Below are 27,742 nucleotides of genomic sequence, written 5' to 3' on the forward strand. Positions count from 1 at the left end.
CCCCACTGGGGCTATTTGCATTTAAAACTGTGTGAATGGAAGAGCTGGCCCCATACAAACTCTCCATGCTCTCATCCAGACTTCCTGAGGGCCCCATTCCAGAGGTCACGGGTAAGGCTAGCTGCTCTTCTGCTTGAACTATTTTCTCTCTGTGTAATTCTAGTTCCAAGCATGTAACGCTAGATTCTGGGCCTGCTCAGAAATGGAGTGCCTTGGTTTCCACCAAAAAGCATTAAAGAAGAGTTCTCTTTACACCTAAGATTCTAGGCCTGGCAACCTTATTGAGAAAACACTGGAGTTCAAATACCCACGTATTTGCCCTGTTGCACACCCACTTTAACAGCACAACACAAATTGTGTCGCTGAAGAATTGTAGGCTTTCATGTGTTTCATTACAGAAACCTGAACAGGGCGGATTAACCAAATCCCATTTGGACTTAAGGCAGCTGGAAACCTCTTCAAGCCAGCTCAGTTGCAGAGTGGTGGCAAGGCAGAAAACCATATTCCGGTTTCAATTCAAGAGGGCCTTCACGCTATAGTCTCCATTTTAAGATTTCATGACTCAAAAAACCTTCCATTAAAAAAAATTATTCTGTTCCTTAGGTCTTCTCACTACCGTATGTCCATGGCGATTGACTTGAGCATCAAGGAGCGCCCTGGCCTTGAGTGAAACCACATGAAGCGCGCAGCACGGAGTCAGGGCAGCCAGGTCTTTTTACAGAGCCCGAGTTTCAATCACTCGGTAATCTTCTGGGTACCCGAGGAAAATTCCGGATACAGAAAAGGGTCCAATTTGCTTTAAGAGACTTTTATGGGAACGATGTAAATGATCCGAACTCCACGCCTCAGGAGAAGCAAACGTCTCCAACGGCTACCGCTCCGAAGCACCTGCCGTTCCGCCCCCGACCCCACCCACCGCAGTCTGAGGGTCGCTCTAGGGGTCGCGGTAGGAAGACCCTTGCCCTGCGGAAGCTTCCGGCGCTGGACCCAACAGGGTGTGCACCACAGCCCCATGGGCGGTCCCGGAAGTGACGTAGGGACGCGCCCTCCATTTTGTGGAACGCCAGCGCTACTAAGTGCGTCAGTTGTCGAGAGGCGTAGACGAGTTAAGTTCTGGTCTGCAGGGAGGTTGACGACTCCGTCGCAGACTACGGACCTCTCTGGGTCTCAGCTGCCAAAGATCCTGTCCGGTAGGTGAGTGGCTCACTTTGAGGGCAAGGCTTCTCGGATCGAGGCTTCTCCATGGCCCCTCAGATCGCGAGTGGTCGGGGCTGCTCTCTTTGCGGAGGACGGCGTCTAATGAACGCAGTTGACTCGAGGTGGGCGCTGGGGCACGTCTCCCTTTTGGTGTTGCTTGAGGGGTAGTGAAGGTGGAGGGGTGGTCATGTTTGCGGTCGTTTGTACACAGGGGTTGCGCGCCCCTCCCTGCCACTCTTGCGGCTTCGTTATCCAGCCGCCCCGAGTCGTGGGCCTAGGCGGCTCTGACTTTTGCTCAGGGTGTGGCGCGGGGGCCACCTGCGGGCGGGCAGAATGAGTCCGGAATGGTGGCACCGGGGAGGGAGAGGGAGAATTTGGCTCGCGCTACTCTGCCCGGCGCTGACTCCGCGGCCGCCATCTTGGGGCCGCCGAGTGCCCGCCCTTCGTTGTGTGCGCAGGCGCGGCCGCGGTCTCGCGAGACGCAGGTTCCCGCCCCCTGTGACGCGCCGGGCCTCTGCCATTGGGCTGGTCTCGCGGAGGGCGGGGTCGGCTCCGCCTGCGGTTCTCGGCCTTTCCTAACTGCGGCAGAAGGGAGGGGGCCGGGGCGTCGCGCGGCGGCGCGGCTGCGCAGTGCGAGAGGTGGCAGTGGGCGTTGCGGTTGCTGCGGTCCGGGGCCCCGGGGGTAGGGGGAGAGCCGGGGGGTCGCGTTGGGAGGCGGCCGTGTTGTCACCCTGCCGGGTAAACGTTTTAAGCTACGTGTGATGCGTTCGGTGGCTTCTTCCGGCATTCCTCTGCGCCCTTCATTGGTATTGTCTCGATTGATTGATTCTCTGGCAGGAAGCGCTAGCCGGACACCATGAGCGGCTGTCGAGTGTTCATCGGGAGGCTAAATCCGGCGGCCAGGGAGAAAGACGTGGAGAGGTTCTTCAAGGGCTACGGACGGATAAGGGATATTGATCTGAAAAGGGGTTTTGGTTTCGTGGTGAGTATTCAGAACAAGGGTTGTTGAGTGGGTAAAGCTTTGGGTGAGCAGTACCGTGTCCAGGTAGAATAGTGTGTCTGCAGCATAAAAGTTAGCGAATTGTCTTAAAGAACCCGCTGGCTGACTGGGATCCGCAGCCGAGTCACCCTCTTGATGAGGTTTATCTGCGTGGTCATGTCTTGATGCTCTGCCTCCCCTCCCCTGCCCTGCTTTTAGTGTTTGTATGTTGTGTCCACACATGCAGCCGCGCTAAGCGTCTTACACTTTATTGTAGGAATTCGAGGATCCCAGGGATGCAGATGATGCCGTATATGAACTTGATGGAAAAGAACTTTGCAGTGAAAGGTGAGAGGTTCTTAGTGCAAAATGGAGCAGACCAAGGCGGCCGGGATGTTATCTTAAACAGGGCTCGCTCCCGTACAGCTTGAGTGTATAACGCGGGCTCGTTCTTGTTTCTGTAGGGTAACTATTGAACACGCTCGGGCTCGGTCTCGAGGTGGAAGAGGTAGAGGACGATATTCTGACCGATTTAGTAGTCGCAGACCTCGAAATGATAGACGGTATGTGATGGGCGGAGGACTGCTGCTGATTCTGGCTACCGGGACTTGGTTTAAGCCTGAGGAACCATTAACAGTAAATGATGCTGGGACTTGAGTCTGGTGTGTTCCTGTGTTAGCTCACTGGTCCTGGTGAGTCTGTAATGAGTCACAGAATAACACAGAAAGTGTTGATGGAAGTCACCTGGTGACTTGTCACGGCTGAGTGTTTGAGCTTGTCCAGGGTTGAACACTAGAAGTGCGCTCGGCACTGCATTGCTTCCATTGTGAATACTCATTTTCTTCCTCAGAAATGCTCCACCTGTAAGAACAGAAAATCGACTTATAGTTGAGAATTTATCCTCAAGAGTCAGCTGGCAGGTTTGTTGAAATACGGTTTTTGCGTTATTTTGATGTGGATTTTTTTTAAAAGAAATATTAATGGGTAGCTAATGTTTTATTAATGTTTTAAAATTAAAAGTAATTTTATCTTTAATTAATTTATTTTAATGGAATTGTAATTGTAAAGTTAAATTAATTAATTGTAATTGGGGGATATTTTATTATTAACTAATCAAATGTAAATGTTTTGAGGATATTTTTCTTGTTTTGAAAAATCAATTTTAACCAAATATTAAACCCTTTATTTGCCAGCCTATCTGTGTCGTTGGCCTTATGACGAGGAGTGCCTGTGGGTTATCCTAATCGTTGTCTTGGTCACTCTTGGTTGGGCCTGGTTGACTTTGCCAGTCAGCTCCTACAGTGATCAATTGGCCACCTCTAGATCTGTGTTTGCCGGTCTAGACGTAATCGGTGCACTTCCTTGAAGTGCCAGGTTGCAGCGATCCCAGAGCGTTGATAACGTGATCTGATCCCTAAGTTGAAAGCTGTCTTCCTGTAACGCTTCCGAATAAGAGGTCCTGGTCGAAAAGAGTTGAAAGATACGCAATTAGGTGTTCGTTGGCGTCCTGATCGCAGTGCAGTGGTCCTTGGTAACTGCTCAAGAGTAGAACATGTCTGCATCGCCAGTAGTCCGCTGATAGGGAGGGGCTGTGCGATTAAAGGCTTCCAGCGATTGGGTAGTATCCTTCAAGTGGGTGGCGAAGAGCCAGTCGGGCCTATGTCATGAAGGTTTCTCCGACCGATAAATGGTTTGCTGCTTGACTAGCCTAGGGAAATATTAATAAAGGTAAAGTAAACTTTTTTAATGGCATATGGGGCACAAAATAACTGGTGTCTTGTAAATGTTCTGTTTTTTTTTTTTAATATAAATCTTCTACTTTAGTCTTTACTTTAAAATTTGTATTGTTTCTTTTTGTTTTTTTGTTTTTTTGTTTGTTTTTTTCCCCTTTGTACTGAACTCAGTATAGACTAATACTACTTTAATGTTAAAATCTGAATTTCCTTTAGCATTTTGCTTAAAAGCAATATGCTATTTGCTTATTTCGTGCCCTGATAGATACTTTTTGAATTCTGATAGAATACAAGTGTGGTAAATGCCATGTTTGTATATCTAACATCTTCTCTTTCAGTAGTCTTGTTTTTATACCATGTGCTTGTTTGTGTGTCACCTTTCCTCTTCTCCGCATAACACAATTATCTTGTGTTAAGGATCTCAAAGATTTCATGAGGCAAGCTGGGGAAGTAACCTTTGCGGATGCACATCGACCTAAATTAAATGAAGGGTGAGTGTGTATTGGAGATTGTGAAAGCCTTTAAATACCCTAACTTTTTTTTCCATAGATAAGACTTACGATTTGGATGTACTGGAATGTAGTGGTTCTCCACTGGAGACAAATGTGGCTGCACAGGGGACACGAGGCAGTGCCTGGAGATAAATTTGCTTGTAAAAACTGGTTGAGCGTGCTGCTGGCATGTAGCAGGTAGAAGCCAGGCATGCTGTTACAGCACCCCACAATATACAGGATAGTTAATCCACAATAAAGAATTACCTGGCCAAAATGTCAGCAGTGCCAAGAGTTGACTCTAAGGAGTGTTGTCTGTCAGAAATAAGGCTTGATGCAGCAAGAGCAAAACAGAGGAACTGCTCATCTACACCGTTTGCAAGATAATGGGGTGTATATATTCTGAAAATGGTTTTTTTTCCTCCCATCATTTTAGGGTGGTTGAGTTTGCCTCTTATGGTGATTTAAAGAATGCTATTGAAAAACTTTCTGGAAAGGAAATAAATGGGAGAAAAATAAAATTAATCGAAGGCAGCAAAAGACACAGGTATTTTTAATAATTCCAAATCACAAGGGCTTTTTAATGGGTTTGTGGGGCTTATCACATGGGCTGACACCCCCCCCCTTCTTTTCTCATAGTAGGTCAAGAAGCAGGTCTCGATCCCGGACCAGGAGTTCCTCTAGGTCTCGTAGCCGGTCTCGTTCCCGTAGTCGCAAGTCTTACAGCCGTTCAAGAAGCAGGAGCCGGAGCCGAAGCAAATCTCGTTCTGTTAGTAGGTCTCCTGCGCCTGAGAAGAGCCAGAAACGTGGTTCTTCAAGTAGATCTAAGTCTCCAGCATCTGTGGATCGCCAGAGATCCAGGTCCAGGTCCAGGTCCAGGTCCAGGTCCAGGTCCAGATCAGTTGACAGTGGCAATTAAACTGTAAATAACTTGCCCAGGGGGCCTTTTTTTAAAAAAACAAAAAACAAAAAACAAATTCCCAAACCATACTTGCTAAAAATTCTGGTAAGTATGTGCTTTTCTGTGGGGGTGGGGTTTGGAGGGGGGTGGGGTTGGGCTGGATATCTTTGTAGATGTGGACCACCAAGGGGTTGTTGAAAACTAATTGTATTAAATGTCTTTTGATAAGCCTTCTGCTCACATTTTTGTGAATGTCTGAAGTATATAGTTTGTGTATATTGACAGAGCTCTTTTATAACTAAAGCAAATTTAATTTTTTTGTACTAGAAAAAAATTTGAACATTTTAGTTCCTGGTTATTCAAGTATGTTAATTCAAAATTAGTTTAATGCCTCAATTAAACTAATTAACAGCTTTGGCCATTTAAAAGAGCTCTGAATTTGCTTGTACATAAAGGCTTAATTTGAGTTTTCCTTGTTAGGGTTACGGGTATCCTCCTACCCACCCTTTAACAGCTGCAGGACAGACAAATTAAAAGCAGCTGTTTGTTATTGATAATAAAATACTACAAAACTGCTTTTTGTCCTTGTCTGAAGAAGTCCCCTGCTATATACTCCTCCCACTCCTGTCTTCATACAGTATGTTTTAGGACATTCCAGACTAGTGAAAAGATGCTCAGAGAAGTTAGTAAACTGTTCAGAATCGATGACTGAGTGGTGTTTAGAGTTTCCTCCTATGTTCCTCTCCCCCATGTTTTCCCTTTATCACTTTATTATATTAGCATCAGTATGTTCAGGTAGCAAATGACAGTATTTAACGTGTTCCTTGTCTACTTTGAAGGTTTAATGGTCCAGTTTTAATCCTCACAGATATGTAGCTTTTTAACCGTAAACATAAATGCTTAAGGCACTCTAACCTGCAGCTTCTTTTAGTCCTGAGACGTGTGTTAGAACGTGTGTTCTGGTGAAAACGAGTGAGAACTCCCTTTAAGCCCTGTACTTGAACATTCAGATCCTACCCAGTAAGAACTTTATGGTTCTTAGAAATCTTGAAGAATGGTTAGATTTTAGTCTTCTGTTTGGGTATTGTGCTACAGAAGTATTTGACAACAGATAGCATCTATTTAATAGGAATTATAAGGAACTATTTTAAGTGCCTTATCTTGTGTATTTCTTCAGTCTTCAAAATTACATGAGAAAATTTGGGGACTTTTCCAAGAACAGTGAAACGGTAGTGAATCCAGATTGTGTCTCGATCCAGGAGCCCAGAACCACACACTTATTGTTGCAGCATTTGAGGGATATTGAGGGAGGCAGAAGAACTTTCTATAAAATGTGGGGGTTGCGGAGTGGAAATCTGTATCCTTGTGTAAAGACCACTTCCTGCTGTAGCCAAGACTAGAGCTTAAATGATTGTTTCAATAGGCTGAAGCTAGAAGTTGGTGGCATACTTGTTAATTTGAGGGAATTGGGTTTATATGTATGGCAAAACTTAAGCATTTTTCTTTTGTAATCCTCAGAGGTTGTACAAGAGACCTTGATTGCAAAAAGCAAAGTCCTCACCTTCCCAAGTGGTAATACTCAGTATTGTATACTTGGGCCATGCAGTGGTTACTGTTTTTATTCCAGCCCCCTCCCCACCAAAAAATACCAGAGGCTAAGAAACTGAGTTCAAAAAATTTAGTTTGAACTAAAAAGGAGTGTAAATGTATCCTAAATGTTTTAGGACCAACCTTTGTAGAGTGTGGTGTAACCTTTGTTTTACTTAGATCCTTTTTCATCTAGTTTCATCCTAGTTTCCACTAAGGACAATTTAAGGACAGTCTAACCCCCTTCTTTTCTTGAACAGATCTGGTTTTTGATCTAGGTAACCAAGTCTTAACAGCAGGTGATTGAGAAAATTTGAATAGGCAAATGTGAACATAATCTTAGAAAATGATAGTTTACCTCTGTTGCTCACAGGATGTGAATGACCTAAGCTGGTAATTTCTCTGGGTGTTGAGACTGCTTATTAGACCTGCATTTTTGCCAAATTGGTTCACTTGAAGTTACTGTAGGTTTCATTTGTACCTGATAACTAGCTATAGGAAATCTCTAAGTAATTAGGTATGGTCAACTCTTGCAAGTGTTAATACTCAATAGCCATTTATGTTGTTTACATACAAGCAATAAGCAAAATGTTAAAATTTGCTTAGAGAAAATTTGAAATTTGAGACTTCCAGCTGAAAGTTTTTTGATTGGAAGTAATTCTTTTGGTAAAAGTTAACAGTACCTCCAAAGTTTTTGGGTGGGGTGCATGAGAAGCCATTGATGAGTGATGATATGTTAATGAAATAAAACCCTGTTCCCTGGTTCTCCTTGTTAGAATATTCTCTACCCTACTTCTGGGATTGTATTTTCTAAAATTCTTTTCATCACATTATGGCTGTGAGAAGCTGTATTTAGTTTTTGTGCAATTGCTCTTGTGGTACTTTAAAAAATATTTAAAAGACATTTATTTATTTGAAAGGCAAAGTTGCAGAGAGGCAGAGAAAGAGGTCTTCTTTTTTTAATTTTTTTTTTATTTTTATTTATTTATTTTTTTGACAGGCAGAGTGGACAGAGAGAGAGAGAGAGACAGAGAGAAAGGTCTTCCTTTTGCCGTTGGTTCACCCTCCAATGGCCGCCGCGGCCAGCGCGCTGCGGCCGGCGCACCGCGCTGATCCGATGACAGGAGCCAGGTGCTTATCCTGGTCTCCCATGGGGTGCAGGGCCCAAGCACCTGGGCCATCCTCCACTGCACTCCCTGGCCACAGCAGAGGGCTGGCCTGGAAGAGGAGCAACCGGGACAGAATCCGGAGCCCCAGCTGGGACTAGAACCCGGTGTGCCGGCGCCGCTAGGCGGAGGATTAGCCTAGTGAGCTGCGGCGCCGGCTGAGAAAGAGGTCTTCTATCTGCTGGTTCACTCTCCAGATGGCCACAACGGCCGGAGCTGTGCAGATCTGAAGCCAGGAACCTACATGGGTGTGGGGACCCCAGGAGTTGGGCCATCTTCCACTGCTTTCCCAGGCTGTAGCAGAGAGCTGGATCGGAAGTGGAGAAGCTGGGATTCGAACCGGTTCGCTTATGGGATGTCCGCACTGGAGGTGACGGCTTTACCTGTTACGCCACAGTGCTGGCGCCCGCTTTTGTGTTTCGTGCTCACTTTTGCCTACTTGTCACTTGATGAGGTTCTTAGAAACTTTAGTTTCAGTGTCACGGGGAAGGAATGGAGTCTTTCAGGTCAGGAAGAACTGCAGTATTCTTGAGCATTTGTTTTTCTTTTGGTTCGCAGATCTTGGAATATGATTTGGGTGTTTGATTAATGGATAAATCACCCATTTGTCAGTTCAGTAACTAAATGACTGAGTGGTTCTGGAGATTCAGAGGCAAAAGACAAATTGGGTCTCTGCCTTCATAGAGTTTGCAGTCACAGAGCAAGTCATTTTTAATAAGTATTAGGATCTACCTGTGGTGGGGGGATAGGTGATGCTTTGAGGGGAGATTGTCCTCCAGGGTAAGGCTTGATTGGTGCCATACACTGGAGTGCTGGGAAAAACTGACAAGACAGCTGTTCCTTTTGTTTTTGCTCTGCATTTAACCACCGCGTTTTTCTGAATTGCAGTCTGACCAGAGTCCAGGCCACCAGGGGAAAGACTAGGCTGTGCCCGGGGAGCACTCCTCTCCTTTGGTGGTGCCATTTCCCAGATTTCCTGGAATTTCTTCAGTTGTGGCAGCTTTGTAGATTATTTTTGTTTTGTCTGAAAAGTTAAAAAGGATTAAAGGCGGGGAGAATAACATTGAATAGAAAATTCCATATGAAGAATAAAAGAATACCCACTTACTGCTGCAGTGCCATATGTATAGTTCTATCTCTTACCCCGCCTATGATTCACTCAAGCTGTTAGTACTAGAAATAAGAAATAAATTAGCAGAATAATGAGTCTTAGATATTCCCCCACCAATTTTTAAGTACACTAAGAAAGTAGGGGAGACAGATTAGTGTAAGGAAGGATGGCTTGCATTCTGGGGGTGGTATGGAGGGCACCAGGAAGGAAAGAGCTTGGGGAGGTGTCTAGCCAAGCAGTGTCCAGCCATCCCCAACACGTCTTCCTGTGCAGTTTCCTGCTCATGAAGGGGTGGGCAGCTTTGCAGAAGGGAGTCTGCCCTCCGGGTTCCATCTCTAGGACCCAAAGCACAGCTGCTTTATTCTGACAACAAACCGGGATTCTGAGCTCCAGAGATAGGTTGCTGTGACTTCTTATTGCTGCTGGGGTCTTCTGAGGTGGATCGTGAGGAAATTTTTCTCCTTAGGTCTTGAGAGCTAAAGATCTGGGAGATTGTTCCTGGGGGGCACTCTAGGCCCGAGAACGTGGTTGGTGGTTCTTCGAGGAACGCCTTCACGTGCACAACCCTACTCCTTTTTTCCCCTAAGAGGATGGCAACTTTATTGGACATTGAATCTCTTTTGAGTTATTCTGGTAACTGTGGGGCTTAAATTCTTGCCTAAAATTCTGTAGTTTTGAATCAAAGCTTATAAAATGGATTTCTTTTGGCTACTAGGTAAGATTATATTGTACTTACTGCAAAGTGAGAGAGGGTGAATTTGTTAATAGAATGTAATAGATTTTATTAGGAAAAGTTCTGTATTTTTCTTAGGGGAGTAAGAGTCTAGAAAGGTGTTGAAGAGGCCCTGAAGTTCATGAGAAGGGACAGTTGAAAGGCAGTTAGGAACAAGCTGGTGTCCATCCAGAGTTAGAAATTATGGAAATGTATTATAAAGTAGTTTCCTGAAGAAAAAGAATTAGGGTTACAGGGCACTTTGAGGGGGGAATTCGAGATGTGGCTGAGGTTTGATAGGTTTTTTTTTTTTTTATTTTTTTTTTATTTTTTGACAGGCAGAGTGGACAGTGAGAGAGAGAGACAGAGAGAAAGGTCTTCCTTTGCCGTTGGTTCACCCTCCAATGGCCGCCGCGGCCGGCGCGCTGCGGCCGGCGCACCGCGCTGATCCGATGGCAGGAGCCAGGAGCCAGGTGCTTTTCCTGGTCTCCCATGGGGTGCAGGGCCCAAGCACCTGGGCCATCCTCCACTGCACTCCCTGGCCATAGCAGAGGGCTGGCCTGGAAGAGGGGCAACCGGGACAGAATCCGGCGCCCCGACTGGGACTAGAACCCGGTGTGCCGGCGCCGCTAGGCGGAGGATTAGCCTACTGAGCCGCGGCGCCGGCTTGATAGGTTTTTGAGGTGAGTGCTGTGAACATTTTTGGAAAGGTCTGTGTCAGCCTAGTGGTAATCAGGAGTGAACCAGAAATAGAATTGAGCTTACTGCGCAGCAGTCACTGTTTAGCAGACTCATGCTTAATTTACTGTGTGGCCAGAGTTGAGGAATACGCTGGATTCTGGGTTATATTGAGCTGCATTGCTTTAATATGCCCATGGTTTCAGGGCTCAAGATCCTAGTCCTCAAAAGCCCAGAATCTTGATGAACTTTGGCAAGTAGAAGAGAAATTGTTTTTACAAAAGTAGTATCTCAACTGTCTAATGCTCATGGTTTCCTTTTAAATGGGCTCTCCACTTGGACAAAGTGGTCCAGGTAACCTCAGACCTATGAGGCAAACTCCATCCACTAATGGAAGTTTGACTCTGAGCTAGAAGGCAGAAATAGAATTTTAATTGATAAGGATAGTTTTGGCTGTTGAAGATGGCTTGGGTATTTCTTGCTGCTCTCTTGTTTACTAGTGACTTACTAAGAATGAAAGCCCCATCCAAAAAGACTGCTAAAAAATGTCAGTCTCTGGTCTCGTACTGGGAAGAGAACTTGGAAAGGAATGATTGAGTACTTGCCTTCGGAAGGCTTGATTTTCTCATAGCACCGAAAAACAGCGATGATGAGAAGCCCTTCTGCGAGCTGGAAAATCATGTAGAGGAGAGGAAAGAAGAAAAGCGGTCCAATGACTTCAGGGGCAAAGGTCACATTGAGGATGGTAGAACAGAGTTGAACATTTTGAAATCCGGTCTCCATGCTGATGGTGCGGCTGCACCTGTAGGTGAGAGAAACCCAGCTCTTCAGTAGATGGAGTCTAGACTCTGAAGGGGATATAGCACAAAGATGGGATGGGGGGACTTGGAAAGTAATACCTACCGTGCACTAAGGCGGAAGAGAGCAGAGAGAATGAAGCCCAGCAGGAAGCCAATAAAAGGCATCAGGGCAGAGATGGTCAGAAAATACGGTGTCATGACATACATGATGCTGTTGCCCACATTGATGGCAGAGAGGACAGCAACCGCTATGCTGATGGAGAAAGTGATGATTATCCCCACCTGGGCATGAGGACAAGAGGGCAGTCAGAAAGGTTAGGGGGGATAGGGAGAGCGGGGAGAGGGTTGGGGCTGGGAGGTGGGATGCACACTAAGTCGTTGGTATCTGAAGTGGAAGGGAACGTGGGAGCCACTACTGAAAGCTTGGTCAAGTGCAGGTGCGTGTGACGTGCCTCATGCCTGGATAGCAGGTTGTCAATGAAGTGCTGTGGTTTGGAAGGAGTGAGACTGCTCAGGCTCCGTGAAGTGGTTGTAAATAGTCATTTTTGGAGGCTTTCTACACATTTCTACAATGCTGTCATTCCAAGTATTTCGACTCAGTGGAACTTCACATATTGTCTAAAATCTTAGGGTAAGGACTTTATTTTAGGATGAATTTAATTTCTGGGAATTTCTGGGTCATTTGAAGTGAAGCTAGTAAGCAAAGTGGATGATTCAACCAGATAATACAATTTTAGGCCCAAAATGATCGCAGTCATAAAGTGGCAAGCCTACCTGAGTGACCTGCAAATCAGATATTAAAGTTCCTGGAGTTTGAAAAACGTGCTGTAGTAATAGCATTATTAGAAACTTAAAGGCCTGGGCAGGCATTTGGCATAAGCAGTTGAGATGTCACTTAGACATCTGCAATCAGCAGTGCCTAGCTTGAGTCTCGGTTACATTTCTAATTCTGGCTTCCTGCTGATGCACAACCAGGAGCAGGTGATGGCTCAAGTGCTTGGGACCCTGCCATCCCTTAGGAGACATGGTTTGAATTCCTGGCTCTTGGCTTTGGCCTGACCTAGCTTAGTGTTGTGGCCAGCATCCCAGAGTGAACCAACAAGTGGTGGGAAGATGCTGTTTCTCCACCCCACTCCTAATCTTTGCCTTTCAAATTAGTTGAAAACAACAGTAGCAGAACTGTGGGTCTGCTCTATTCCAGGTAAATGCTGGGAACAGTGGGTGTGGGTGTGGAGGAGTGGTCATTTGGCCTACTAGTTAAGACATCCATGTCCTACACCAGGGTGCCTGGGTTTGATGAATGGTGCTGGCTCCTGACTCCAGCTTCCTGCTAATACACACCCTGCAAGGCAGCAGTGATGGCTTAAGTGGTTTGGTACCTGCTATCAAACCTGGATTGAGTTTCCAGATCTTGGCCTGGCCTAGCCAAGTCCTGACCAATGTGGGCATCTGGGAAAAAGAGCCAGCAGTTGGTAGCTCATTTTTGTCAGCCTCTAAAATAGCTGAAGTTTTTAAAAGGTCATGGTTGCATTAACATTTAAAAGTTAGGTATCAGGTGTTACTGTATAACGTAAGGATGCTAGCTTTGAAAATGCACATCCATGCACTTTCAGAAGGGCATTGTAGAAAGTGATGTACTCCAAACTGGTAACATGTATGCTTGTCTTAGGGCTTGTCCTTTTCATCTTGAATGAAGAAGTATAGCAAATATTGCATTGTTTCTTTTTTAAAGATTGGTTTTATTCATTTGAAAGGCAGAATGAAAGCTACCTTCCATTCATTGGTTCACTCCCCAAATCAATAAAACAGCCAGGGCTGGGCCAGGCTGAAGCCAGTACCCTGGAACTCCATCTGGGTCGCCAATGTGAGTGGCAGGGCCCCAAGCAATTGGGCTATCATCTGCTGCCTTCCCAGGTGCATTAGTAGGGAGCTGGATTGGAAGTGGAGCATTCAGGATTCGACCTGGTGCTCATGGGATGCTGGTGTTGCAAATGGTGACTTAACCTGCTGTGTTCCTGTGCTAGCTTCATGGTTATTATGCGTTTATGGGTTGATTCAGTTTCCAGCTCACTCAATTTATTACATTTTATATTTTTGGGAACATTTTAAAAATTTGTAGTGAAAAATTGCCATTTGAATTTTAAGTGCGTAATTCAGTGACATTAAGTACATGTACAGTGTTGTCCTGGGAACACTAGCATTTATATTGCTCAAATTTTAGCAGGGCAGGTTTGCATTTCTGTTTTAATGCGTGTTGTAACTGATGTGAACACCTGTACCAATTTGTGGTCTTAGCCCAGGACTAAGGACTTTTTACAGTTGTGACTGTAAGCCACGTGCTTAAAGTTTGATTGAAAGACAACTAGTTTCCCTGCATTTTGGATGGATTTCACCTTTTGCGTTTGATGGGTCATACATGGGACATTGGTTAGCAGGAGTTGCCTACAAATCCAGAAGCCATCTCCTGTGTGTGGGTATTCATGCTCACTCTTGGTGTCCCCCACCCTGTGGCTGCAGAGTGGTGGGTATGAGCCCAGATTCTGTGGTCCAGGTGTGACAGCAGGCTCTGCCAGTTTCTGGTATCTGAACTTCGGTGAATCACTCAGCTTTCCTGAGGTTGATGGCCCAGAATCTAGCATCTAAGAATCACTAAGTTGTAGCGCCTATGATTGCTCGTAGTTAAAGACGATTTGCAGAGTTTCCTCCCATTCTTAACTGTGCTACTAGAGGAATTAAATTCACAACCTCTTGCTGAGACAAGTAGCCCTGGGTAGTATCACCTATCAGCATGCCAGTGACCCATGAGGTGGGCTAGTTATTGAAAGTTGGATTGCTTTGATTTGAAAAGTCTTAAGAGGATTAATATGCAGAGGCTACACAATCCATTTGTTCGTTTTTCAACTTCCTGCTCTGTTTCTTGTGCAACAGGGTGTTGAAGGATGAACACAGAACTTGAAGCTGTAATAACAAAGTGCGTTTTGGCCCACTTATTTGTATTTGCTTCCTCACTGGAGTGATAGCAGTTGGAAATGTATTATAAAACAGAGCTGCTGACCTTGTGGTGGTTTAACAGGTTTAGCAAGGGACAGCGTGGGTACAAGTAGGGAATAGAAACACGTGTTTTACAGTGTGATAACTGCAAGTGTTAGTAGATGTTGTGTACTGTAGGAGTGAATAGAGTCGGTGTCCTGCCCGGGTTTGGTTGGCAGGGTCAAAGAAGGCTTCCTGGAGAAGGTGCTGTTTGTGTTCAGACCTGAAGGGAGTGAGCCCAGGGGAAGGTGGTTAGTGGGGTGGGAATTGGGAAGGAGAGTGTTCTAGGGTAAGGGAAGGGCATGCCCAAATTAAAAAGCCGTGACTGGAGGATCAGTTCAGACTAAAGAAAGGCCTGAGCAGCCACAGTGAGGTGGTTAATGTTTAGCCTGGAGGGGAGCAAGGAACCAGTGGAGCGGCAGGGTAGACTGTACTCCACATCTCTGTTCTCAGGGTAGAAGTGGATCAGAGAACAAGGTTAGCAGGCTGTTTGAGTTGTCTGGTAAGAGAAGGTGGAGGTCTGAATGAAGATAGTGCAGGGTGGGTGTGAGTGGGGAGGGAGAGGGGACCTTGACAGCAACCCTGGAGCTGGCTCAGGTGATCAGGTACAGAATGCCACTCTCGAAGGTGGTCACTGGAGGAGGGAGGAGCAGGCTGGGGAGGTGGTGATTATAATTTTAAATGGGTTTTAAATGCCTGTGGTGTATTCATGTAGAGAGATGTGGCAGTTAATATAGACATTGGGAAGTCAGCTTGCAGATGGTGTTCGCAGGCCTGAGGTGGATGAGATCTTGTGGAGGATCTGGTGGGTGAGAGAAGTCCAGGAAAGCAGAAAGGTTGGACTGAATGAATGGACAGAATTAACTCACAAGAGAGAGAAAAGTGGGAGAGGCGGTAGGAGGGTGGGGAGCCTGAAGTTGAAGGAGAAGCTTTTAGGAAGGAGACAGTGGTCCCGCATGTAACACTGGTAAAAGGTCAAAGAGGTGTCGAGAAATGTCCATTGGAGTTGGGAGGGGGTGACTAAGATGCTGCGTGAATGGGACACCAAGAGGGGAAAGTGGAGGAGGGGGCAGCTCAGATAACTGAGATCGATTGTTAAGGGCCGGGTCGCTCAGGAGTTAGACAGGCAGTGTGGTGGAGGTACAAAGGTGTTGGAAAGGAAGTGGGTTGATGGGGAAGGGAGTTTCTCTGAAGCCTGCCTAGCAAGGGGAGGTGGATCCCACAACAAATCCTGGTGATTGGTTATTTTGTTAATGGTAGGGGAGACGTGAACTTAGCAGTGCTGATCTGCAGAGACAGTGCAGAGGTGTTTTAGAGCAAGAGGAGAAAGGCTGCTGCAGGAGGGGCATAGTCAATAAAAGGTCTCTGAGGAGCAAGGTGGGGAGAGTGGGAGATAAAACCCAGGGCTGATGTGGGAGTGATCCGCTGTGCATAGGGGGAGTGACCTTTCCATGTCTTAGAACAGATGGAGAAGGGAACTGTAGCCATGGTACTGGGACTGGGCAAGGACAGAAACAAACTGCTGCAAACGTGGAACTGCTTTGTCCCGGATCTTAAACTGTTGGCAAACCTCGGACTTGCAAGCAGCATGCCATGTGGACAGGCTGAAGACAAACATCCTGGGAGACAGAGATGACAGCGAGTGCAAAGTTCTGAGGACCAAGATGAACAGTGAGGCTGACAGGGACTGAGCTCCAAGGGCAGAGAAGTTGGTGGAGGAAGCAGACTGCACGCCAGGGGTCTGGGATTTCTCTGAGTGAGGCGGTGGCATGATGCTTTGTGCTCTTCCACACCACCTGTGACCTTACCTCTTCACCCGCCTCCCATCAGCTGTACACTGCTGCACCCCTGGTCTCTTCCTTTTCTTGTCTAGTCCGTGAACTTGTCCTCTGAACTTCAGCCCAGGCTCACCGGGTCTTACCCTGTGTTCCTGGTTTAGCTCAGGCCCCTCCCTTCCAAGAAGCCTCCTGACACTCCCCACCCTTACTGGTCTCTCCTTGATTCTGTCAAAACCTCCTTGTACGCTGTTGTTGGTCTTAGTCTCGGATGGGCTCTTTCACTTTGTGCAGATTCTTGACTCAGAGGAAAGTGAGTGCTGGGAGTCCATGGCGTGACCTTAGCATCTAGTAGGAGCATAATATTTTTATTCTGAAAATATTGGTTATACCTACAGTTGGCATTTTAAATTTTTTCTAGCTTTTCAAAAGCACCCTCCTGTTCAGTATGATCCCACAAAGTAGTAGGTGTACCAATAGCAGACCTTTTTAAAAAAGAAAGTCAGGAAATGGACACAGAAAATGCAAATGACTTACTCCAACTTACTCCAACCATACGTTGAGATGGTGGTGGTGTTCTTGCTCCCTGCCCAGTTTGCTCACTAAGATAGGCCCCAGGGTTCTTACCTTGATGACATACGGTACATACTGTGGCCGTTTGGATTTGAGGATGATCCCTATGGTGCAAGGAATGAGAATCATGACCAGTGATATCATGATGCCTCCATAGGGCACCTTGTCCTTCAGGTCCCCTTCATAGATGCCCCTGCTGTAGATGTACAGGAGGAGAGGCATCATCCCCAGGGCTAAGAAGGTGGAGCAGGTGGTCATCACGATGCTGGGTGGAAACAGGGAAGAGTGGAGAGAGCGCCCGTTACCACACTGTTTTGTAGGTGCCTGCTGTGTACTAGGCACTGCTAAGTGCTGCATGCTCATTGCTTCATTTTCTTTGCCAGTAGCCTCCGGTATTTTTCTTTTTTCTGTTTTTGCTGTGAAGTTGATCACTAGAGGAGTTGTGAGTTGGTCCAGATCACTCAGGTACTGACTGAGACAAGATTTGCATCCAGAACTGTGCAGCCGCTTCAGTTCTTTGTGCTTTGTTGCGGAAGGAACCACTATGATCTACTCTTTCTCCTTTGAGCTGTGCTGTACACACAGCCGATTCTGGAGGAAGGTGAGCTCCCAGACCCTGACTGTGATCCAGGAAGAGCACTTGGCTCACACTTGTGAATGTCTGGCGTAGAGCCTGGGGACTGTCTGGGTGTAGCAGCTTTGTTCAACTGAGATAATATGAGACACAGTGACAGCACTTGGTCTCGGGGAATGGATAATATGGCACTTACCGGCAGGCAGAAGGTTAAAAAAACAAGACAGGGAAGTCAGTAGAGGCCACAGTTAGGACCGTAGAAACAGCAGCAGAGAGTAGCAATGGGGAGTAGTTGAAGGACCATGATGATAGAGCAGTGAAGGAGGCAGCGATAGTTAACCAGTTTAAGAAAAGCTTGATGATGAAAAAGTCACCAAGATTCAGTGTGCTGACATAAAAATCAAGCATGCTGGCTGGGGCCGCGGCTCACTAGGCTAATCCTCCGCCTTGCGGCGCCGGCACACCGGTTTCTAGTCCCAGTCAGGGTGCCGGATTCTGTCCTGGTTGCCCCTCTTCCAGGCCAGCTCTCTGCTGTGGCCAGGGAGTGTAGTGGAGGATGGCCCAAGTGCTTGGGCCCTGCACCCCATGGGAGACCAGGATAAGTACCTGGCTCCTGCCATCGGATCGGCGCGGTGTGCCGGCTGCAGCGCGCCGGCTGCGGCGGCCATTGGAGGGTGAACCAACGGCAAAGGAAGACCTTTCTCTCTCTGTCTCTCTCACTGTCCACTCTGCCTTTCAAAAAAAAAAAAAAAAATCATGCCAGCGACCGACTGGATTCCTAAATCTGAAAAAGATATGAAGAATTTACAGCAAATTGTAAACTTCATGGTGAAAAATTAGAAGGATTTTCTTTAAAAGAGGAATAAGCCAAGGGTAATGTCACTTGTTTATGAGCTGTTTGATACATGGGCCCTCACTGGCACAGCAAAACAAAAAATAGGAAAATATAGGGATAGAAGAGAGGAAGCTGAACTTTCAGTTTTTGCCAATAATATTGTCCACAGAGGTGATCCAAGTGATTTGTAACAAGAGAATCCTTGAAGTTCTAAATACATTAAAAAATAATTGGGTAACATTCTAGAAACAAATAATTTACAAGTGGATTTCCTTTTAAAGATACAACCTAACATTCATAGAACTAAAAAATACTTACAAATATATTTAAAAGACTTATGGAAGGAAGTATAGAACTTAACAGAGGAGTGGGTATTGTGGGTAAAGCTGCAGCCTGTGACTCTGGCATCCCATGTGGGTGGCGGTTTGAGACCTGGCTGCTCCATTTCTGATCCAGCTCACTACTAACGTGCCTGGGAGAGCAGCAGAACATGGCCAGATTGCTTGGGCCCCTACACCCACGTGGGAGATCCAGGAGCTCCTGACTCCCAGCCCCAGCTGTTGGAGCCACATGAGAGTATACTGTACTCATGGATGGGAAGACAGCCTTACGGAAATCATCTCTTAAGCCTGTGTAGATGTCAGTGAAGTATTTTTTGTAGACTTGAAAGCCTCCATCAGGCAGTCCATGTAATCTTCTTAGAGCTCAAGGAAGAAAAAATAAGAACTGTACCCTTTCCCCCAGAGGCAGCCAGACCCCTATGTTACCACAGTTCCAGTCTTGAACTTTCCCATCCCTGTCCCCCAGGGTAAACTAAGGATCACAGCAGTCTCAGAAACAGCAGGTTAGGACCTGGGGTCCCTGGACCAGCCTCCAGCCCCTGCACACATGGCAGCAGCACCTGGGTGTCTGGGAACATGGCTCCCACATACCCAAGTAGACGAGGTGCACGGAGTCCCAGAGCAAACTCCAAAAATTCTCACACCAAGCCTAGGTCAGCAGGACTTCTCTGCCCTAGGACAACTGAAGGCCGGCGCTGTGGCTCAGCAGGCTAAGAATCCCATGTGGGTGCTGGTTCTAGTCCTGGCTGCTCCTTTTCCGATCCAGCTCTCTGTATGGCCTGGGAGAGCAGAGGAAGATGACCCAAGGCTTTCTGCCCCTGCACCCATGTGGGAGACCCAGAAGAAGCTCCTGGCTCCTGGCTTTGGGTGGGCTCAGCTCCAGCTGTTGCAGGCATCTGGGGAGTGAACCAGCAGATGGAAGACTTTTGCTCTGTCCCTCTTTGTAACTCTGGCTCTCTCAAATAAATAAAAACTTTTAAAAGTCCTAAAAAAATTTAATTGAAAGTAAAGTACTAAGTAGCGAAATAATTTTCAAAAAGAACAAAGTAGGGGGACTTGACCCTTCAGATATCTGGTCTCCTTAGGAAAACTTGCTCGTGCAAGAAGAGCTAAAGATGAGTCAGTCATAGGTGAGAGCTCACGCATGCTCGGTTCTTGAGAGGTGTGGCATTTCAAGTTAACTACAGATTGAGTGGTGCTGGGAATTTCTTTGAAAAGATAAAACCACACATAAAAAATAAACTGGGTTGATCTCCATGAAAATCAAACATTGAAAACTTTTTGAAAGAAAATACAGAAAAACTTTGTAACCTTGCCAGCAGTAACAGGTTTCATAATAACTGCAAGACAAATCATCTGCAAAAATGCTGGCAAATCATGACATTTTATCAAGGGGTAAAGACAGGCTCCAAACTGAGTAGGTTGTTGCAACATAGGTAAACAATTTTGCAAATCAATAATAAAAAGCCCAAATCAGCAATCTCAAAAAACAGGTGAAGGACAAAGTTGCTCAGAAGAGGATTCTCAGATGGCTAATACACATATCGAGGTTCCGGATCTCCCGTGAAACCAAATTTAAAGCTGTGAACTCCCCAAATGGCAGTAACCTCCAGAGCTGGGCCAGGCCGAAGCCAAGAGCCCGGAACTCCATCCCACATGGGTGGCCGGGCCTTTGTGTGTGGGTCACCATCTCCCTTCTCAGGCACTAAGCTTGGAGCTTGAAGGAGTGCTCTGATTTGGAATACCTGCTTTGCAGGTAGTGGCTTAACCAACTATAACAATGAAGGCCCCAGCAGTCTTGCTTTGACCATATATGCTGTCACATGTGACCCCAGTGGACCATGAACAAGACAGAACCAAAACGTGAAACTCTCAGAAATAGCTGACCACAGAGCCATGGATAAATAACAGCAAACTACAGCAGTTCAGATGTGTGACGTTTTAGTTACATGCCCATCAAAAACTTGTGAAATGATACAACATGAAATAGGGCAGTTTATTGTTTGGATATGCTGGAAGTGATGAACATGAATTTCTGGGAGGTGCTTTCTTCGGGGTATGGTGGAGGGGAATGAGATAGGGCCAGCTGTTTCTTCCTAGGGGAAAAGTCGGCTTGGGTGGTAACTTAAAGCAGAGAAGTCCTGCTGACCTAGGCTTGGTGTGAGAATTTTTGGAGTTTGCTCTGGGACTCTGCGCCTCGTCTACTTGGGTATGTGGGAGCCATGTTCCCAGACACCCAGGTGCTGCTGCCATGAGTGCAGGGGCTGGAGGCTGGTCCAGGAACCCCAGGTCCTAACCTGCTGTTTCTGAGACTGCTGTGATCCTTAGTTTACCCTGTTTACCCTGGGGGACAGGGATGGGAAAGTTCAAGACTGGAACTGTGGTAACATAGGGGTCTGGCTGCCTCTGGGGGAAGGGGCACATTTTGTATTTTTTCTTCGTCCTCGAGCTCTGAGAGCATTGCGTGGACTCTTGCCTTTGGATATCCGTACACCTTGTTTGAGGGGCAGCTCTTGGGTCTCTGGCGATTGGAGGCAGACGCAGAGAGAGCTGCGAGGGAAGACCTCAGGGTCTCTGAAGTGGGCGACTTCTGGGTGGCTTCCATCTCCTTCTGCTTAGGGTTTCTACATTATGGTGGAGAGACCTGGGGGACGCCTTGGATTGTCTGTGGTCCCCATGGCCACTGGCTGTGGTCTCTGCTGTGGCCTGGTAAGGTGTGGGGAGCAGGTGAGCGTGGGAGGCAACCTTCCGCGTGTCCCCAACAAGCTACACTCGCTCCGCTTTGGAGGGCACTTCTCTTGCCTGTGTGTCTCATGCAGGTTTTGGAGCTTGTCTAGTGGCATCTTCGAGGCAGGAGCTGCTCTGCTTGGTTTAGGTGACAGCTTCCTATGATGGCTGCCCCAGCCTCACTCCAACTGGGAGGCAAAGTAGGTGGCTTTGGACTTCCCCAAAGTTCAAGTATAAAATCCGGGTCTTACGGATTTCCTCCGGCTTTAAAAGGGGTGTTGGAGAGTGACTTGCGTAAAATATGCATGCAAACTGGGGCCTGGGAGCTACTTAGCAATCTTTTCAATGTTTAACAATTCAGAGATTTCACAGGAAGCTGTGATAGCTGTGGGCCCTGCCCCTCCTACCCCCAAAGGGGCATCTGCCTCCAGCCCTCTACTCTTGGACGTGCTGGCCCTGAAGGTACTAGAGTAAGTACAGGCCCTGGAGCTGCTCCGACATTAAGCACAGTCTCTCGGGCTCAGTTTCAGCATCTTGAACTAAGGCTCCTTGTGGCACCTCCTGCCAGGCGGCTCACTTAGCCAGGGCAGGTGTTTAGGGCCGCAGCTAGCTGTTTCTTACCAGTGCTGTTCTCATTATAACGCATGTAGCAAGCCTCTGGCGGCACAGGATGGTAGAGGACGAGATTCACACCCTGTCCCTGGAGTGTGAGGCACGGGAGCTTGGGGAAGGTGGCTGTCCCAGTAGAGTGAAAATCTCTGGTGAGGCCTGGGGAGAGGCAGCTCCCAGGTATGTGGACAGAGAGGTTCTGGAGGAGGAGAGCACCAGGGTCGTGTTCAGGCTCAGCCCTGGGGTGGGGCTTAGAACCACAGAAATGTAGGTGCTGTTGGAGAGGCCTCGTTAGCGCCCACTGTGGTATCTGGTCACCCACACTTAAGCCCAGCCCCCCTCGTTGTCCCCGAGGCTCTGCTGCTGCTGCTGCAGGTACACAAAGCCTTAGCTTACCCTTTCCCTCACACCCTACCCTCAGCATTCTTCTACACCAGAATTTAGAGAGCGGCTGGCTTTCTTGGGACAGAGGGCACTTGACAAACCTTGACCACAGGTCAGATCAGTGACCTAGGGCTGGTTTTGCAGCAAGAAGGATTTAGCTTAGATGGGGGAAGAATTTCCTGCCTGGGAGGTGGTTGAACATTAAAGCATTTTCCCAGGAGAGACTGCGCAAGCCAAGTCCTTCATCCTGCCTCCGGCTGTGGGCAGCCCCTCTGAGGGTGGACTCCCGGGGACTGAGAGCCCAGTGCCTTGCAGGTGTCAGGTCCTGACAAGCCCCAGCTCGCCCTCCAGTTTCTCTTAAAAATCTGGGCCAGTACTGCGGTGCAGTGGGTAGAGCCGCCGCCTGTGAAGCCGGCATCCCGTATGGTTTTGTGTCCTGGCTGGTCCATTTCCAATCCAGCCCCCTGCTAATGGCATGGGAAAAGCAGCGGAGGAAAAACAGGGCCAAGTGTTTATGCCCCTGCCATCCATGTGACAGAACTGGAAGAAGCACCTGGCTCCTGGCTTCCTTCTGGCCCAGCCATGGCCATTGTGGCCATCTGGAGAGTGAACCAGACTGGGGAAGATTCTCTCTCCTCTCTCTCTTCCTCCCCTTCTCTAACTCTTTAGATATTTAGATAAATTTTTTTAAAGGAAAAAACACCTGTTCCAGTGTTACTTGGCATCACCAGGAGGGGCTTCTGTACTGGTTGGTTTTCTTAGTGGAGGTCAGCAGGGCCAGAGGCTGCAGGCCCAAGCACGCGGACTCTGAATTGTGCAGTCGTCAGGCGTAGAAGGCATCACCACTGCACACTAACCCAGAGGAAACTGGCTTGAGAGAGAGACTTAAATAATGCAAGGACTTCTGCAGGTGGTTGGAGCAGGTCTGCATTGTCCTCTGGGGCATTCAGAGCCAGGGTCCCCCCTGCTTGGAAGGGTTCTGGCTCCCAGGAGCGATCCCTTGTTCGTTCCGCTGGATGCTTGGTGCGGGGGCGGGAGGGATGCTGCTGGATTTGCTCCTACCTGTTTGGCTGAGGTGGGGGCCCAGCATAACCTGGACAGGTGCTAGGAGTCACCTGGTTGTACCTTTGCGTGAGAGAGTTGCTGCATCTGCTAGCAGGAAGAGGGACGTTAAGGAGCAGACATCCCAGATGCCGAGACTCCTCAGAGGCCTGTTGGGGCTGCTTGCCTGTTCTGTAGGCATTGGAGGTGCTTGCTGGTTCCAAGTCGTGTTTATCTCCCTGTTTGCAACCAGTTGTATCTCCTTTCTCATCCCTGGCCTCAAAGCTGACAACCTGGCCCCCGCGTGCCCTGAATGTCCCCTTAAGACGATCCTTGTGCCCCACCTGAGATGCCTCTGGGGGCTAGGGACTGGACAGGATACTGCCCCTGGACCACTTTGGCCCCTTTGGCTTGTTTCTTAGAGACATCCCCCAGCCCCTGCTCAGCATAAAATCTCTTGCCAGTAAATCCAGCTGCCACCTTGCCCGGGTGTCCACCCGGCACCCCTGCCCCCTGGCCTTGTCTGCAGGCCTCAGTGCAGCTGTTTCCCTCAAACGCGCTGTCTCCCCAGCAGCCCCTGTGGCAGCACGCACCCTCCCCACCCCCATCCTACCTGAGGTTCATGTCCCCTTTCACGGCCAGACTGAAGAGATTGGACATGTTCCCCCCGGGTGAGCAGCCACAGACCAAGATGGCCAAGGCTTCAATGTTGTTCATCCGGAAGACCTTGCCCAGCACGAAGGCGGTGAGCGGCATGATGCCATACTGGGCCACCAGGGCGATGGCCAGCCCCTTGGGCTTCAGGAAGTGAGCCTTGATCTTGCTGAACTCCATGGTGCAGCCCAGCGAGAGCATGATGGTGAGCAGCATGATCACCAGGATGACGCTGAGCGCCAGGTCGGTGGGGCGCTTGCCGAAGTTGGGCGGCAGCGTGAAGTTGAAGGGGGCGGACTCGTTGTGCGCCTCCATCCTCCCGTGGGCCGCGGCAGGACCACCCTGGTTCTCTCCTCGCTCTGTCCTGGCTGGGATGCCTTCTTGAATCGCCTCCCCGGTCAAAGTGTTTTCTGGACAAAATGTAGCTCTGGGCAAATAGAAGGATTATGCAATGAACAGAGCTGTTTCTCTGGTTGTGGCCTCAGAGGGGGGAGAGCTCAGGGCCTTATCTGCCTGGCCTGTCCTGCCTCCCCCCAATTCCCTGACCTCTGTGTCCTGGGTACCACTCACACTCTCCTTTTACCAGGGACAGAGGGCTTATCTCTCCCCTTTGCCCTGTGTTGAACCTGCTCTACAGGTGCTCTGTGCCTGGGGACCCAGCCAGGACCTGCATGAGCTGGAGTCCAGCCCTGCACCTTCCTGCAGCCTCTGTTCTGGTGCAGCCTTTTCTCTGTGTGTGTGTGTGTGTGTGTGTGTGTGTGTGTGTGTATATGTGGTTTTTTTTTTTTAAAGATTTATCTGAGGGGCTGGTGCTGTGGCATAGTGGGTAAAGCTGCCACCTGCAGTGCTGGCTTCCCATATGGGCACCAGTTCAAGTCCTGGCTGCTCCACTTCCCATTCAGCTCTCTGCTATGGCCTGGGAAAGCAGTAGAAGATGGCCCGAGTCCTTAGGCCCCTGCACCCACATGGGAGACCCAGAAGAAGCTCCTTGCTCCTGGCTTTGGATCGGCGCAGCTCCAGCCATTGCGGCCAAATGGGGAGTGAACCAGCGGATGGAAGACCTATCTTGGCCAGCGCCGCGGCTCAATAGGCTAATCCTCCGCCTTGTGGCGCCGGCACACCGGGTTCTAGTCCCAGTCGGGGTGCCAGATTCTGTCCCGGTTGCCCCTCTTCCAGGTCAGCTCTCTGCTGTGGCCCAGGAAGGCAGTGGAGGATGGCCCAAGTGCTTGGGCCCTGCACCCCATGGGAGACCAGGAGAAGCACCTGGCTCCTGTCTTCGGCTCAGCGCGGTGCGCTGGCTGCAGCAGTCCGGCCGCGGCAGCCATTGGAGGGTGAACCAACGGCAAAAGGAAGACCTTTCTCTCTGTCTCTCTCTCACTGTCCACTCTGCCTGTAAAACAAACAAACAAACAAACAAAAAACCTATCTCTGCCTCTCCTCTCTGTGTAACTCTTTCAAATAAATAAAATCTTTTAAAAAAAAAAAGATTCATTTGAAAGAGTTACAGATAGAGGTAGAGGCAGAGAGGTCTTCCATCTGCTGCAACAGCTGTAGCTGGGCAGATCCAAAGCCAGGAGACAGGAGCTTCCTCTAGGCTTCCCACATGGGTGCAGAGGGCCAGGTTCTGGGGCCATCCTCCGCTGCCTTCCCAGGCACATCAGGAGGGGGCTGGATTGGAAGTGGAGCAGCCAGGCCTGGAACTGGCACTCTTTCCAATATGGGATCCTCCATGGGTTACCATTTGTCCCCAAAGCCCAGGAGTAAAAGAAGCTGAGTGTTACCGTTGGTTCTTGGATGTAGGCAGTGAAGTCCATGGAGCTGTGGGCCAGGGTCGGGGCAGGTGGTGTTGCTGGCCTCCAGGAGAGGATCCTTTGTGCCTGTGCTGGGGAAACCCTTGTCTTATCCCCACACCTGGGCTGGTGGGTGCCCCTGCAGTGCTTCCCTCCAAAGGAAGGAGGACCTGCTGGGACAGCAGATGGGCCCTCAGGAGCCTGGAGGGAACTGGCCACGGAGATGAGTTTGTGCCACTGGGAGCCCCATTGTTGGGGACATGAGCAGAAAGCTGGGACGCACAGCCGATCTTTCTGGCTTCCCCGCCTTTGTACCGGGCCTCGTCTCAGGCTGGGAGCCAGGCTCGGGGTGTGCAGCAGCAGCAGGCTGGACAGCGCTGGGCCTTGCTGCTTGCATCCCAGCTGCAGGGGCGGGACCTTCACAGACCCAGCTTCCTCTTGGCAGGCTTAGAGCCCACAGGGCCTTGGGGCAGGATGGGTTCTGTAGTGTCCCATCGCTGAGACAGGCGCCCGGGCCTAGTGCAGGGAGCTCCACAGAGAACAGGGACCAGGGTGTGATCCCCGGTGGGACGGGTGTGGGGCAGATTTTAGCTTGGTGTAATGAGCTACCAGAAAGTGAGACCTCTCCAACAGTGGCTTTGGAGGAGTCTGGAATCCTGCATAGACAAAGGTTAGGTAACAGGAGCCCCACACCTGCATCCCAGCCATGAGAAAGCCGCTCTTCGGGAGTGTGAAATACACCGTATGTACACCTGGCCCTGGGGGAACATGAACTTGAAGTCTCCGATATTTACAGTTTCCTGGTGTTTGAGTTGAACTTGTCTCAAGGGAAGGGAGGCAGAGGCCTGAGCACTAGAAGCTGGTGAGAGTCAGGGTGACCAAAGGGCCAGGGGGTGGCCAAAGGGGGCTGCTTTCTCCCTGGAGGTAGTCGGAAGAGCCCTGCCTCCTGCAGAGATACTAGGGGAATAATCATCAGCTGAGTGTCAGGCACCGGGGGAGAGGGGAAATGATAGAATTCATTTTCCTGCCCTCGGGGACCTATGGTCCGTATGAGACTACAGTGGCCGGGTGGTGCACAATGCAAAGCAGAAGCCATGTTGAGAGTGGAGGCCATGCAGCACTGTTGCATACAGTTGTGCAGCCTGGCACTGCACAGTGCTAGGGACCCTGTTCCTACCGATGTTCTGTGCAGCTGTACGGGGGGCCCTGAAGCCCAAGGAAGACATTAAGTTTCGCATATGCCTGATGCCCAAGGGAGTGCAGAGCAGTCGGTCAGTGTCTGGGAGAGATGGGCGTCTGTTGATGAGACTGTACACGTGGAAAGAGCAGAGCTCCCACCGACCCTGTAATTGGATTCTAAGCCATTCCATCACCCCCAACTCTTCCTCTTCACTTCCTCGGAAATCAGAGTTCTGCTGCCTACTGCATTGCCCTGACCACCACTCCTCCCGTTCTTTCTCTGTCGGCTGTGTTCCCGACCAAGTGCCTTTGCAGAAAACGGAAAGATCTGTTCTAGAAGCTGGCAACCTCCAGCCTTTTTTTCCATATCCTCTCTGCACCCACTCTGATGCCATAAAACTTCGGGGGCAGAAGGGCGTTTTGTGTTCTGTTAATGAGAGCCACATACTGTGTGGCCAATGTCCTTTCCTGCCACTGCCCGTGGCCCCCGCGGCATGCCCCGCCCTCAGGTGGCTGAGAGCACTTGGGTCGCACCCTGCCCAGTTCATGGAGTCAGTGGGCACCCAGCGGTGCTAACTGAGATGTGGCGCTGCTTTCTTGAGGGGTGGACGCCAGCCCCAAGCAAGAGGAACGCAGCTCAGGGTCATCAAGTGATGGGGCACAGGCACAGGGATGCCATGGGGACGAGTCTTAGGTCACCACACTGGCTGGCCATTACAAGACACAAAATTTGACTCCAGTCTGGACCACAAGGACAAAATCTCCTTTGACCTAGGAGAAGGGAAGGTGGCCAAGACTTAGGACATGGCTGTGGCCACTGTGAAGTGGGGGGGCTGTGCCCAGGGTTGAGCAGGCAGACGCCCCCACACCGTGCT

The 27,742-nt window shown here is 48.9% G+C and overlaps 2 protein-coding genes and 1 long non-coding RNA gene across 14 annotated transcripts; 2 read left to right on the forward strand and 1 right to left on the reverse strand.

The window, feature by feature from the left end:
• Positions 1 to 1,078: 1,078 nt before the first annotated feature.
• SRSF5 (serine and arginine rich splicing factor 5) lies at positions 1,079 to 5,876 on the forward strand. Of its 12 annotated transcripts, none has more exons than XR_016226529.1 (9): positions 1,079 to 1,319; positions 2,035 to 2,179; positions 2,454 to 2,524; positions 2,641 to 2,739; positions 3,027 to 3,096; positions 3,370 to 3,904; positions 4,327 to 4,400; positions 4,837 to 4,947; positions 5,040 to 5,876. XR_016226529.1 is itself a non-coding variant. In XM_008248574.5 (8 exons), the coding sequence occupies exons 2-8, from the start codon at positions 2,054 to 2,056 to the stop codon at positions 5,317 to 5,319; spliced, it is 831 nt and encodes a 276-aa protein (XP_008246796.1). In that variant the 5' UTR covers positions 1,079 to 1,319; positions 2,035 to 2,053; the 3' UTR covers positions 5,320 to 5,876. The 12 variants fall into 12 exon arrangements, 7 of the variants coding, with proteins under 7 accessions (XP_008246796.1, XP_089178305.1, XP_008246794.1 ...); XR_016226528.1 differs by having other exon boundaries at positions 1,079 to 1,194; XR_016226527.1 differs by having other exon boundaries at positions 3,370 to 4,400.
• Positions 5,877 to 8,832: 2,956 nt separating this feature from the next.
• Positions 8,833 to 24,236, reverse strand: SLC10A1 (solute carrier family 10 member 1). Its single transcript, NM_001082768.1, has 5 exons — positions 23,858 to 24,236; positions 16,788 to 16,998; positions 11,459 to 11,637; positions 11,161 to 11,357; positions 8,833 to 9,078 (listed from the first exon to the last, which is right to left on the reverse strand). The coding sequence occupies exons 1-5, from the start codon at positions 24,211 to 24,213 to the stop codon at positions 8,975 to 8,977; spliced, it is 1,047 nt and encodes a 348-aa protein (NP_001076237.1). The 5' UTR covers positions 24,214 to 24,236; the 3' UTR covers positions 8,833 to 8,974.
• LOC149120084 (uncharacterized) lies at positions 8,865 to 11,247 on the forward strand. Its single transcript, XR_016226531.1, has 2 exons — positions 8,865 to 10,177; positions 10,552 to 11,247. It is a non-coding gene; the product is annotated as an uncharacterized LOC149120084 (long non-coding RNA).
• Positions 24,237 to 27,742: the final 3,506 nt, after the last annotated feature.

The sequence above is a fragment of the Oryctolagus cuniculus genome, chromosome 20 (assembly GCF_051225735.1).
Source record: "Oryctolagus cuniculus isolate XC-2025 breed Fujian yellow rabbit chromosome 20, ASM5122573v1, whole genome shotgun sequence".
Classification (NCBI taxonomy): Eukaryota; Metazoa; Chordata; class Mammalia; order Lagomorpha; family Leporidae; genus Oryctolagus; species Oryctolagus cuniculus.

What these genes read in the sequence shown, in the direction of transcription:
- SLC10A1 (NM_001082768.1), bottom strand. Translation starts at nt 24,213, where the DNA reads ATGGAGGCGCACAACGAGTCCGCCCCCTTCAACTTCACGCTGCCGCCC. An exon ending in ATGTACCGTATGTCATCAAG is followed by an intron (nt 11,638 to 16,787) that starts GTAAGAACCCTG and finishes CCTCATGCCCAG; the next exon opens with GTGGGGATAATCATCACTTT. An exon ending in GAAAATCAAGCCTTCCGAAG is followed by an intron (nt 9,079 to 11,160) that starts GCAAGTACTCAA and finishes TTAACTTTTCAG; the next exon opens with ACAAAACAAAAATAATCTAC.
- SRSF5 (XM_008248574.5), top strand. Translation starts at nt 2,054, where the DNA reads ATGAGCGGCTGTCGAGTGTTCATCGGGAGGCTAAATCCGGCGGCCAGG. An exon ending in AAAGGGGTTTTGGTTTCGTG is followed by an intron (nt 2,180 to 2,453) that starts GTGAGTATTCAG and finishes ACTTTATTGTAG; the next exon opens with GAATTCGAGGATCCCAGGGA. An exon ending in CGACCTAAATTAAATGAAGG is followed by an intron (nt 4,401 to 4,836) that starts GTGAGTGTGTAT and finishes CCATCATTTTAG; the next exon opens with GGTGGTTGAGTTTGCCTCTT.